Genomic DNA, 13,515 nt, shown 5'->3' on the forward strand with positions numbered 1-13,515 from the left:
GAGGGGAGAAGACAAATGTCCTGGGTGCCGGGCTGTAAGGGGCACCCGACGGTAATGTTCCCTCCAAGCTGCACACAGGTTTTACTGCCATGAAGATTGGCTGGTCCCAGAAAACAAAGAGGTAGGCGATCTATAATAGCCGTCAGGATAACAAAGAAGAAGAATAGATGCCTTGATCTTTTTCAACTATTTTATTAAAGTAGAGACGTTTTCTTTAAAAAATGCCCGACTCAGGCCGAGTTTCGCAGCTCAATAGCCGCTGCCTCAGGGGCTTAGATAATCATGATTCTTAAATGTGTTTTAGTGTTGTAGAATCTTCAAGGAACAGATTGCTGTAAATCAGCAGTGCAATGCAACTTACAGTGCACAATCAAGTGTTCAGTCTCTACTCGTTGTCTGTAAGTTCCTGACCACTGACATTCAATCATGATTATCTAAGCCCCTGAGGCAGCGGCTATTGAGCTGCGAAACTCGGCCTGAGTCGGGCATTTTTTAAAGAAAACGTCTCTACTTTAATAAAATAGTTGAAAAAGATCAAGGCATCTATTCTTCTTCTTTGTTATCATGAAGATTGGCTGGGCCATACTGGAGCTCATCCCACCACGGCCGGAAGCAATGGACAGACCATCGGCAGCCTATCTGGGCTCCTCCTCCTCCTTCCTGCCCGTACGGCCCTGGAAGAAAAACATTGCCGAAGTCACGCAGGCAGGGAGGAGGAGCATCGGCCCATGTGCAGATGAGGAGCAACTGCTGCATACTTCTATTTCACGGCGGCTGCCCAAGGAGAGAAGGCCCAGAGACGAGAGGGAGGCTCAGGCCATGTAGAGTGTGTGTTTGTGAGTGAGAGTAGGTTGAGAACACAAGCTTGTGTATGAGAGACTGCAGATAAGAATGAGAGCCTGTGTGTGTGACAGCATGTGTGAGAGAGAGAGCCATTGTGTATGAAAGACAGCATGTGAAAGTGAGAGAATCTGTGAGAGAGGGAAGCCTGTGTGTGTTTGAGAGAGCATGTAAGAGTGAGAGCGTGTGTGTGTGTGTGTGTGTGTGTGTGAGTGGGAGAGAGAAAGCATGGGAGAATGAGAGCCTGAGTATTGTTTGAAGGAGGAAGGAAAGAAGACAGGTGGTAAGAGAAGAAACAGAAAAAAAAAATAGAGAGATCCAGTAAAAACAATGGGAAAAGACTGAGAAAGGGAACGTGGAAAAGAAAAGGCTGGAACCAACTAATTAGAAAAATAAGAACATAAGAACATAAGAAAATGCCATACTGGGTCAGACCAAGGGTCCATCAAGCCCAGCATCCTGTTTCCAACAGTGGCCAATCCAGGCCATAAGAACCTGGCAAGTACCCAAAAACTAAGTCTATTCCATGTTACCATTGCTAATGGCAGTGGCTAATCTCTAAGTGAACTTAATAGCAGGTAATGGACTTCTCCAAGAACGTATCCAATCCTTTTTTAAACACAGCTATACTAACTGCACTAACCACATCCTCTGGCAACAAATTCCAGAGTTTAATTGTGCGTTGAGTAAAAAAGAACTTTCTCCGATTAGTTTTAAATGTGCCCCATGCTAACTTCATGGAGTGCCCCCTAGTCTTTCTACTATCCGAAAGAGTAAATAACCGATTCACATCTACCTGTTCTAGACCTCTCCTAACCTCTTTAGTCTTTCCTCATAGGGGAGTTGTTCCATTCACCTTATCATTTTGGTAGCCCTTCTCTGTACCTTCTCCATCGCAATTATATCTTTTTTTAGATGCGGCGACCAGAATTGTACACAGTATTCAAGGTGCGGTCTCACCATGGAGCGATACAGAGGCATTATGACATTTTCCGTTTTATTCACCATTCCCTTTCTAATAATTCCCAACATTCTGTTTGCTTTTTTGACTGCCGCAGCACACTGAACAGACGATTTCAATGTGTTATCCACTATGACACCTAGATCTCTTTCTTGGGTTGTAGCACCTAATATGGAACCCAACATTGTGTAATTATAGCATGGGTTATTTTTCCCTATATGCATCACCTTGCACTTATCCACATTAAATTTCATCTGCCATTTCGATGCCCAATTTTCCAGTCTCACAAGGTCTTCCTGCAATTTATCACAATCTGCTTGTGATTTAACTACTCTGAACAATAAGATCAGACAACAAAGGTAATGGAGAGTTGCTTACCTGTAACAGGTATTCTCCTAGGACAGCAGGATGTTAGTCCTCACATATGGGTGATATCATCAGATGGAGCCCGGCACGGAACTTTGATCTCAAGAATCTAGTACTTTCAAACATACCCTACTGAGCATGTGCAGCTGTAATCATCACCCTGCCCTCTAGGCAGAGTCCCTCAGTCCATGATATAGCTAATACATGGAGAAACCAGCTCCCTGAGGAGGTGGGAGGGTTCCTGCCTGTGGAGACTAGTTCCTTGAGATATGGGGAGGATGCGCTCCCCCCCCCCCCCGGAATGGCAGGGTCCTCGATCCTTCCACCGTCTGAATCCACTGATGCCGATCGATCAGTGAACCGCCATGGAACTCCAGCCCGGGTAAAATTCAGGCGAGTCCCCAGGTGTGGTAGCCTACACGGAGCACCGACGGACTGCATAAGTCAGTCCTGTCAGCACTGGGGAAAAAGAGAAAAAAGACAGACAGAGCAAGGAGAGGACACAGGTACAAAAACTGCAGGAGCAATTTTTTTTTTTTTTTTACTTTGACAAGTAACAGACTCCACCAGGCTGCACAGGGGAATACCCACCATGCGGCCGGCAGAAGTTGTAAAGAATAAAACTGCCTGAAGAGAAAAGGAAAGAGAAACAGTTGCAGCTCTAGAAAAAAATCACTTACAAAACTGTAAGAAGAGAGCAGAGCTGAATAAGAAAAGAGAGCAGGAGCTCAGAATCCTTGAGATGACAGCTCTATGGAAAAAAAAACTGACTGAGGGACTGTCACCATGCCTAGGGGGCAGGGTGATGACTACAGCTGCACATGCTCAGTAGGGCATGTTTGAAAGTTCTAGATTCTTTGAGATCAAAGTTCCGTGACGGGCTCCATCTGATGATGTCACCTATGCATGAGGACTAACATCCTGCTTGACCTAGGAGAAAAACAACTTTGAATTTTTAGTGATTCGCATATGCTTTCTTTGGGAATGCGCATTATCAATGTTCCCTCTAAGGATTGGGTTGCTGTGAGCATAAAATTAATGGGCTTTCTGCATGAAAAGATAAAACCAAAAATTTTTGCAAGGAAAAATGTTTGCATGCAGCAATCCAATCCATACAGGGAACATTGTCCGGGAGCTTATTTTGTATTTTTTTTCCAGCGTACACCGGGAGCTTTCTTGAAAACTCCAGGCCCTGCTTCAGAATCAGGTCCAATGGAAATGTCACAGGGCCAGATGCCTAAGGAAGTGGAGCAGGGGGCGTCCTTAGCCCTGTGCGCAAGGATCCTCCAGTGGCTACTGGGTCACAAAGAAGGAAAAGTCCATCGAGGGCGCAATGGACTATCAGCAGCCACAGAAGAGGTCCATTGAGCTGCCAGTGCACTCTAACCCATTCGCCAGCTGCCAAAATCAAAAAGATGCTGCGGGCCGCACATCTCAACTGCCACCAGTTATGATGCTGCGGGACCCCCTCAGATTCTAAAAGAGGCAGAGGACGGGGTGAGAAGGTAAGGGGTAATAGCGCGTGGAAAACGCGCGGCCAACCCCCCGAAACTAATAGCGCCTGCAACATGCAAATGCATGTTGATGGGCCTATTAGTCGATACAGAAAGTAAAATGTGCAGCAAAGCCGCACATTTTAATTTCGGCCGGCACCAGGAAAGTGTACAGAAAAGCAGAAAAAACTGCTTTTTTGTATACCCTCCGACTTAATATCATAGCGATATTAAGTCGGAAGTCCCCAAAACAAAAAAAAAATCAAAAATTAAAAAAAAAAATGTAAAAATCTGCCCACGGCCCGCAGGTTGGAAGACAGACGCTCAATTTTGCTGGCGTCCATTTTCCGAATCCATAGCTGTCAGCAGGTTCAAGAACCGATGCCGGTAAAATTGAGCATTGGCTGTCAAACCCGCTGACAGCCACCGCTTCTGTCAAAAAGGAGGCACTAGGGACGCGCTAGTTTCCCTAGCGCCTCCTTTTACTGTGGACCCTAATTTGCATACGGGCCGATACTGAATCGCACGCCCAGGACACTGGCCTGTGCGCACGTTGGGAGAGCGAGCGCTTGCCGGCTCTCCCACGACTTTTACTGTATCGGTCCATATGAGAGGGAGCATATGCATGTATGTATGAGAGAGAAGGAGCTTATGTATGTGTGTGAGAGCCTGTGGGGTAGATTTTAAAAGCCTACGCGCTGGGCCTATTTTCAAAAGGCCCGGCGGCACACGTAAAGCCCCGGGATGCGTGTAAGTCCCGGGGCATGAAAAAATGGGCAGGGGCGGGGCCAGAGGCCTCTACTCAGCCGGCAGGCGTAACTTCTGCAACAAAGGTAAGGGTTTTGGTTTTTTTCAGGTTGGGGGATGGTTAGGTAGGGGAAGGGAGGGGAGGGCCGAAGGAAAGTTCCCTCTGAGGCTGCTCCGATTTCGGAGCGGCCTAGGAGGGAACGGGGAAAGCCATCGGGGCTCCCTTTGGAACTCACTTCCCCATTACCTTCGACTTGAGCCCTCCTTACAGTCTTTCAAAAAAGGCATCAAGACCTGGCTGTTCAGGCAAGCCTACCCAGAAGCCAATCAAACCTAGCCCACTCCCTACCCCTTCCATCACCGTCCTCCCACCCTTCACCCCCCACCCTCCCCTTACCTCCCTAGCCCACCCTCCCTGCCCCCCTATCTCCACCTCCCACCTCTTCCTTCTTCTTCCGCCTCCCTCTCCCCCCTCCCCCTTCAATCAATTAATCATACAACTGATCTATTGTAAATGAATACTTCGCCTTAATTTATAATTTTAAAACAGTTACAATTATGTTCCTTTTATTATATTTATCAAGTTGTTTGTTCCTCTCTCTCCTTCTGCCCTATTCTTTCTTGCTGCTCTTCCCCTGCCCACCTCTCACCTTTTTCTTGCCTGCTCCCCTTCTCCCCTACCCTTGTTCATTGTATTTTCTACCTGCTTCAGTTTTTTTGTAAACCGGCATGATATGCCCTATGAATGTCGGTATATTAAAAGTTAAATAAATAAATAAATAAATAAATCTCTGTAGGAGGCAATGGTAAAATGCCTCATCCTGTACCTCCTCTGGTGGATCCGGTGGTGGCAGGGATGCTGTCGTTGGGATCGTTGATGGAATTTGAAAAATCATCGATGTAGATTGTGTTAGTAGCCTCGGTGTGGTAGTTATAGAACCCGTTGAGGATCTTGGGAGAAAAGACATTGTTGTCATCGGTGGTATCACCGGCATCGATGTTGTAGGAAAAAGCATCGGCATCGATACTGACAATGAAGGTAACGGCATCGATGGCAGAACCATCGGCATCGATGTTAAAGGCATCGGCATCGATGCTGGGGGCATCGGCATCGATATGGAGGGTATCGGCATCGACCCGGAGGTCGGCATCGACAGGCCTGTTGGAAGTTGTTGCTCTTGTAGAGCTTGGAAAACAGCTTGTCTAATAAGTGTAGATAATTCTAGCTGTGGTGTGAGCGAGGACTCCGATGGTGTATGCGCTGGTAGTGGTGTAACGGCCATCGATGACGTCGTCGGCGTGCCTGGTTTTTAGACCGCTTCGGCATCAACTCGTCCTGGGACATCGATGCGGACGATGATTGATGTCGATGGCGATGTTTTGTTTTCGGTCGTTCTGTGGACTTTGTGGAGAGTACAGACGATGGCGAGGATGACCGATCCCCTGATCCATTCGGAGGTGGTTTTTTAAGTAAAACCTTCTTTGTTGCTCCAGCCGGAGACGACCTTGGTGCTTTTGAGGGGGAAGGAATTAGCTGAAGAGAAAATAGGTGTTCCATCTTCTCTTGCCTGGCCTTTCGTCCTTTGACCGTCATTTCTGCACATTTGGTGCAGGAACTGACATCATGTTGTTCCCCGAGGCACATTACACACTCCGAATGCGGATCGGTGATAGACATATTTCGGTTGCAGACCGGGCATTTTTTGAAACCGGTCGCCATTTTCGATAGACGGCCATCGATGAACAAGCGGGTGTGTGTGTGTGAGAAAAAATTTTCGGCCGAAAATTTTTGAAAACGAGAGTACTCACCAGCCGGCGAGGTAGAGATTTTCCCGTGACAGAGAATATTTTATTGACTTTTCAGTCAAGAGAGATTCCCAAAACGATAGGGCTATCGGTCCGCGGTGCGAACGGCAGCGCGGAAAAGTGAAGACTGAAGAGAGACACCTGTGGCAGAGAATATCATAGCATGCTGGGCATGCTCAGTGGCCTCACAGGGCCAGTCAAAAGTGTCTAGAAACTTTGACAGAAAGCTTTCCCGCCTGGGCTCCGTTCAGTGACGTCACCCATATGTGAGGACTAGCATCCTGCTTGTCCTGGGATAAATGCCAGTTTTTCATTTCACTCCTGCCTGCAGGTCTAAACGGCAGTGAGGCGGCCGCCAGGGGGTATTTTGGAGGGCATTTGCTGCTGCCCCCAAATGTTGTCACCTCGCCCTACCTACCTGGCATTATCTGTGATTCTGAATCTCATAATTCTCCTCAAGGCTCCTAAGCTGACCTGCGAGTAGCTCAGTACTGACCGCGGTTTTCTCCATTTTTAAAGAGACCTCCCCTCGGCTTACATGATGGTCAACATGCGTGCCATTAATTTCAGCCGATTTTGTTTTGATAAAATCAATTCATTTTAATCGTCATTACTGTGGTAATAAAGCTCTACAGTTGCCCCGGCCCCGCTCGCGCCGTCGTCCAAGCAGGAACTCCTCCTCGCGCCCTTTCAGCGCTTTCCCGCACGCCCCGCCTCCCGTCTGTCCCGGCGCGAGCGCCGTACAGTGACGCACTTCCGGCACAAAGCGGAGCCGGTCGCGAGCTGACAGGATGGTGAGTGAGCAGTTTTCGGGGCCTGCGGCCGGCGCTAGGGTACAAAGACTGGCAGGGAAGCGGCGGACGTATCGGGCGGTTTTCTTAACTCATCCGCACTGTTTCCACCGCGGCCCGGAGGCTTTTCTTCCCAGTACCCTGGCGCCGGCACAGCGGAGCCCGCGGGGCCCTGGGCTGTCTCTGTGCTGAGACGCTCCGGAGCTCTGGGAACGTTGTTCGGCCCTGGTGAATCCGTTAGACTAGTAAAGGGGGTAGATACAGTATAGAATCGCAGCCCCAGGACAGGGCTGCCTGGGGTTACTGCGGTTCTGGCTTTGGGGGGGGGGGGGGGGAATCTGATAAAATGGGGAAATTGTGAAATGAAAGCTCCTGGTACGATAGCCTGGTGGCGGCTAGAAACTGACGAGCAAAACCAAAACAACGCACAGACTGCCAGCAAGAGGTGTTTCTAAGCGGGAACGGATGGATGGGGGGGTAGCTTGATAAGGCGCTTCCCTTCTAAAACCTTCTGTATGTCTCTGAGAGAGCTCTTCTGTCAAACTGCATGAAGTGGGTTCTCAGATTCTCCAAAACTTAATTTACTTGTCGGGAGATTTGGCCTTTCCCGAGGAGATAGATTAGTTCTTTGCTGCAGCAAGGTGGATTGGGTACTCCTGGAGGGAATTCTGTGCAAAATATTTAAACATTTTGTTTGCAATATTTTACAATTCTGCTAACTTTTTGTTCAAATAACACAACATAATCACTGTCTTTAAGTAATTTTTAAACATAAATATTTACTTTTTGTACAGAATTCACCCATTATAAGGCCTGGCCTCTTTCCACTCTCTCTGTTCCTTACTTCAGCTTGAACCCCCAATTCTCTGCTCCCTACCTTCAGCTTGACCTCTTTCCCAATTCTCTCCCCCCATTATTTCAGGCTTGACAATTCCATCCCACCAGCAAGACTCCCAGCTTTCTCTCTGTCAATCTGTCTGCCCCACCCCAACCATCTAGACTTCCTTCACTCTCCTGACAACCCAGGTACACCCCCCCCCCCCCCCCATTTTCTCTATCTCTTCGTCACCCTCTTAGGCTCCAGCAAGATGACTCTGAAGCAGGCAGCTGCAGGCTGAGACCACATTCTTGGCATATATTTTCTCATGCTCACAGGAATGGCTTCCGCCAGTTCCTCATTTTGCCTCTTTTCCTGCCTTACCTGATCTGGCTTTTCCAGTCAGCTGCATCGGCTTCTCCTTCCATTGCCTTGTGGAACTGGCCCTTCTAGCCCAGAAACAACTTCTCTGCCTCTTTCTCTCTTGTGACAGGTTGTAGATCCACCTCTTTTCATTGCCGCATTCTCATGAGCCAGCTGTTCATGAGTTCTGCACGGGGTTGGGGTTGGGAATTCTGTACAAAATCTGCACTTTGTAGTTGCACAGAATTCCCCCAAGAGTAAAATCATGTTCTCACAAAGGGGCCGATGCAATACAGTGCGCTTAGCCAAGCACACTGTTAACCTGCAGTCGCTAATCAATCCCCTAATGCAATAAGGGGATTAGCGCATATTCAATGTGCGTCCAACGCAGAATGGAGCAGGCGTTAATAGCTGTGCACATCAAAAAAAGTAGGATGAAAAATAAAAGAAACAAAAAGTTAAAAAAAAAAAAGTCAGGTTCAGGAAAAGGAAGCTTGACTGACAAGCATTCGCTTCCTGAACCCTCAGCATTGGTTTTCCTTACCGGCGGCAGCCATCACAAAAACCGACGCCGATAAACCTGGCGTCAATTTTCGTGACTGCCGTCCGCCGGTAAGGAAAACCAACGCCGAGTCTATTGGCCGAATCACGAAAACTGATTGAGTTCTCGTTAGCAAGGATGCGATAAGGTCGTACAAGCGACTGTAGTGCCTCCTTGCTAGCTCGACTCTCTAAATATTGCATGGCGCCTGAGGTGCATTAAGAGAGCGGGTGTTAACTGTTCAGCACCCACTTTCTATGCAAATTGATTGCATCAGCACCAAAGCATCTTGACAAGCATGCTGCCGATGCTATTACTAGCATCAGTAGCATATGATAAACTTAGTTTTTGGGTACTTGCCAGGTTCTTATGGCCTGGATTGGCCACTGTTGGAAACAGGATGCCCGGCTTGATGGACCCTTGGTCTGACCCAACATGACAAATTCTTATGTTCTTACATGTAAAATTGTCATGCTAATAATTTTATCTGAATCTTTCCACTAGTTATGCTGCATTTATTGATCAGCACATTTGTTTTCAGTAAACACAAAACTGTGAGGTAAAGAAAAATACATCTGTGTCCTTGACTTGCAATATATATCTGTTTTGGTCTTTCTAATGTTTTTGATATACAGTTGGGAAACCTTTTTATTTCTAAATATACTGTAATTTTTGTTGGTTTTGTAGTACAGTATTTGTAATTTTTTAGCAGACATAAACAGAGTTTGGAATATCCACTGGCAAGGGGCAAATGGTTTTTTTTCTGCAGTGAGGCAGCAGAATCTTCTCTGTCCCAGTTGGGGGTCCAGCAGGAAGTGGCCATGTCTTCAATCCGTTTGATGTCCAGAAGAAGATGCAGGCAGTGTCTGAATTCCTGCTTACGGGCCCTGGAGATAGAGAGAGGGCTGCATTGGTGGGTTTAGGAAGAGTGAGAGGTCTGGAGAGGGGAGTAGAGGAGGCATGAGAGAGGGGGGTGGGGGGTAAAGAGGCAAAATGAGTTGGAAGGGGAAGAAGAAAGTGAGAGGGTGGGGGACTGGAGGAGGAGAGCAAGAGGACTACCCCTGGATGAGGTGAGGAGCTGAAGAGAAGATGGGGTGAGGTAGGTATGCACTTGCCAGGGAAGAAATGCACTGGTTATATATTCCTTCTGCAGCCCTGCTCACTCCCAAAAAATGTGGGGGGAGGACAGCAGTAGGAGTAAATTGTGAGTATGTTCTAGAGGAATTTTTCAAACCTTGCAGAGATGAATGTAGTACTTCACCAGTATTTCAGTAAGGCAACAGATTCCATTTGCTAAATGTTTTTCAAGTATTTATAACAATTATCTTCTGCCGGGTAGTCTGCATGTTTCAGGTGTATTTTGGCAGAGTTTTCCCATATCTTCTATATAGAAGTCAGTTTAATATTATACTGTCCTGGTTTCCTTTCAGGGTCAGAGTCAGAGTGGAGGACATGGTCCAGGGGGAGGCAAAAAGGATGATAAGGTAACTTATCAAGTTCCAGCATGATGATGTGTGGTAAGCTGCAGAAATGCATGTAGGGTCTAGTGTGGGGGTGGAATTTGAATGAAGAAACTTTTCTTGTACACATGCCAAATGGTTCCCTTCATTCCAGTATTTTCTTAACCAGTTTAACTGGTAGGAAAATGCTGTTTTTAATGGTTTGATCTAGCATTTGTAAACTGATAGTTTTGACATACACACTACTAAACAAAAGTGCAGAGATGATCAGGTGACAGAATCTGTTATATTTAAAATTATCTGCAAGTACCTCAGCAAGAAAATAACCATGTGCAGTGGAATTGTATGTACCCAGAACATACTTGAGAATACACAAGTATTCTAGCTTAAAGCAACAGTGGCACATAATGCTCAGTACTTCCATTTGAATGAGACATACAATGATCTTTGAGGTTTCTGGCTCAGTATTCCAAACAACTATTTAATTTCCATGCATCTCAGAATTATTTAAAAAATGATAATCCACAAAAGAGCACAAACAGTCCCCAACCAACAAAATACTCAAAATCACCAAAAGGGTGAGAAACACACATTATTGTACCAAAATATTGAAGAGTGGTGGTATTTATTGTGCTTAATAGAGCAACCATCTTAACTCACATATTTGCAAGGCACCGTATTATTCTCTTATACCACAGATACATCTCTTACTCCTGGGGAATTCTGTACACAAAAATGTAAAATTCTGCAAAATTCTGCTTACTTTATATTGAGTCAAAATAACACATACATGACAGTCTTTAAGTAATTATTTTAAAATGTAATACAGAAAAAAAATATTACTTAAATATGCAAAGATTTAAATATTTTGAGGAGAATTTCCCTAGAAGTTCATTGTAGAAGTGTCTCTTCCACCCTCTCTCCCTATTCCCCTGGCCAGTCTCCTTTCACTTTGCCCTTTCAGACCCCAACTCCTCCGCCAGCCACTCTCTCTCTCCTCCCCTCTAGGCTCAATCCCTTTCACTCTATCTCCACTCTCAGAGTTTGACCCCTCTCGCAATATTGCCCCTCACACAGGCTCTCTCTGTCCCTCTCTCTCAAACACACAGGATCCCTCTCTAGGACACATACCCAGCTCCTCATATAGGCTCCCTACTCTCTCTCTCTCTCTCATGCACACACACCCTCATACAGACTCCCCCCTCTCTCTCTCATGCACACACCCCCTCATACAGACTCCCCGCCTTCTCTCTCTCTCTCATGCACGCACCCCCTCATACAGACAGACTCCTCCTCTCTCTCATGCACGCACACACCCTCATGCAGACTCCTCCTCTCTCTCTCTCTCTCATATGCACGCACACACCCTCATGCATACTCCTCTCTCTCTCTCTCTCTCTCTCTCTCATGCACGCACACACCCTCATGCAGACTCCTCCTCTCTCTCATGCACGCACACACCCTCATGCAGACTCCTCCTCTCTCTCATGCACGCACACACCCTCATGCACACTCCTCCCCTCTCTCTCTTGCATGCACACACCCTCATGCACACTCCTCCCCTCTCTCTCATGCACGCACACACCCTCATGCATACTCCTCCCCTCTCTCTCTTGCATGCATACTCCTCCCCTCTCTCTCTCTTGCATGCATTCACCCTCATGCAGACTCCCCCCCTCTCTTGCACGCACACCCCCTCATGCAGACTCCCCCCCCTCTCTCTCTTGCAGACTTTTCCCTCTCTCTTGTACACACACACCCACACCCTCGTTCAAGCTCCCTCTCTCTCTCTCTCTCTCACACGTACACCCTCACAGGCTACCTAATTCTCTCTCACACCCCTGCACACTGGCTCTCTCTCTTGCTCAACACATAGGCTCTTTCTTATACATACACACACACAGCCTCACACAGACTCCCTCTCTCACAAACAAGACCCTCATATACACACAATCCTTTTTTCAGACACACCAGCTCCCAATCTCTCCCACATATACACACTCCTTCACAATCTCCCCACATAGGCTCCCACACTCACACACCCTCACACTTGCTGTCCCTCACCAGGTTCGCAGTCTTGCAAACACGCTCGCTCACTCTCACGGAGGCCTGCTCCATCTTCCCCACAAGTGGGATGGCCTCCACGCACGTCACATCTGGGCCTATTTCATCTTTGCCACGAGTGGAGGCCATCCCACTTGCTGCAAGCCTGGGACTGCTCCTTTTTCGCCGTGAGCGGAGGCCATGCCACTCGTGGCACGCTGGGGCCTGTTCCTTTTGGCGCGCTCGCAGCCCAGGCATGTCGAAGAAGAGAAAGCCCAGGCATGCAGCGAGTGGAGATCATCCTGCTCGCGGCACACTAGGGCCTGACAAATTCCACAGAAGCACAGAATTCCCACAGGACTAATCTCTTATATCACACAGTGCTTTTTTAGTTTTACAGTTTTTATGCAGGGAAAAACATAAATGTACTTAGAAGTCTTTTCCAAAGTTGTATCAAAATCCACGTATTTGAGAAAGCAGGAGCAGCAATATAGAACGGTAATCCCGAAGTGCCCAGAAGAAGGTAAAATGGCAAAAGGTATGCCATAAAATAAAAACAAACTTTACACTCAGACTATTTCAGCAAGATTGCCTGCTTCAGGCATCAACAGAGTGCTCTGGCCCTTGTTTAGTGTTTGCATTCTGTTGTCTCCTGAAGCAGGCAACCTTGTCAAAACAATCTCAAGTGCCGAATGTTCTCCTTTTGGAGTTTTTTTTGTTATTGTTTTTTATTATGGCATTTGTGGAGTGCTGTTTGTCATTTTACCACCTTCTGGACATCCTGGATTACCATTCTGTATTACTGTTCCTGCTGTTTTCTACATGTGGGATTTGATACAACTTTGGAAAATACTTCTAAGTTTTCAAATAAGTACATTCTTTTACCTGTATGAAAACTATAAAACTAAAAAAAGCACTGTGTGTATCAAGAGATGTAGCAGTGGTCTATGATTATAATGTGATGCCTTGCAAACAAGTGAACTAACTTGGTTGCTCTGTTAAGCACGGTATATGGTACCACAATATGTGCTATTTTAAAAAAGTAAACCCCTAAATGATATTTTTTAGCTCCAATTTAAACGTTTTTACTTTTTCCCGTATCTTCAGTGCTGCTGTTGTAGCTGTCAGTTTATTCTATGTCATGTGAGTTCCTGCAGACTAAACAATATGCAGAAAGGTCTATGAATATTGAAGATTCATGAGTGGTAGCCCCAGACAGGAAAAGAAAAATATAAACCGGAAATGACAAAAAAAAAAAAAATCAGAAGAAAAAAATACAGAAAGTGT

General features: G+C 46.5%; 1 protein-coding gene across 1 annotated transcript in view; it reads left to right on the forward strand.

Moving 5' to 3' along the window:
* The first annotated feature begins 6,872 nt into the window (after window positions 1-6,872).
* The window catches only part of PSMC1 (proteasome 26S subunit, ATPase 1), a 60,479-nt gene continuing 53,836 nt past the window's right edge, over window positions 6,873-13,515 (forward strand). Inside the window, exons 1-2 of the mRNA XM_029597777.1 lie at window positions 6,873-7,007; window positions 10,156-10,209. Of these exons, the coding sequence (XP_029453637.1) occupies window positions 7,005-7,007; window positions 10,156-10,209 (57 nt within the window). The 5' untranslated portion in view covers window positions 6,873-7,004. The remainder of the gene's footprint in view (window positions 7,008-10,155; window positions 10,210-13,515) is intronic.

This window comes from Rhinatrema bivittatum, chromosome 4 (genome assembly GCF_901001135.1).
Source record: "Rhinatrema bivittatum chromosome 4, aRhiBiv1.1, whole genome shotgun sequence".
Taxonomy (NCBI): domain Eukaryota; kingdom Metazoa; phylum Chordata; class Amphibia; order Gymnophiona; family Rhinatrematidae; genus Rhinatrema; species Rhinatrema bivittatum.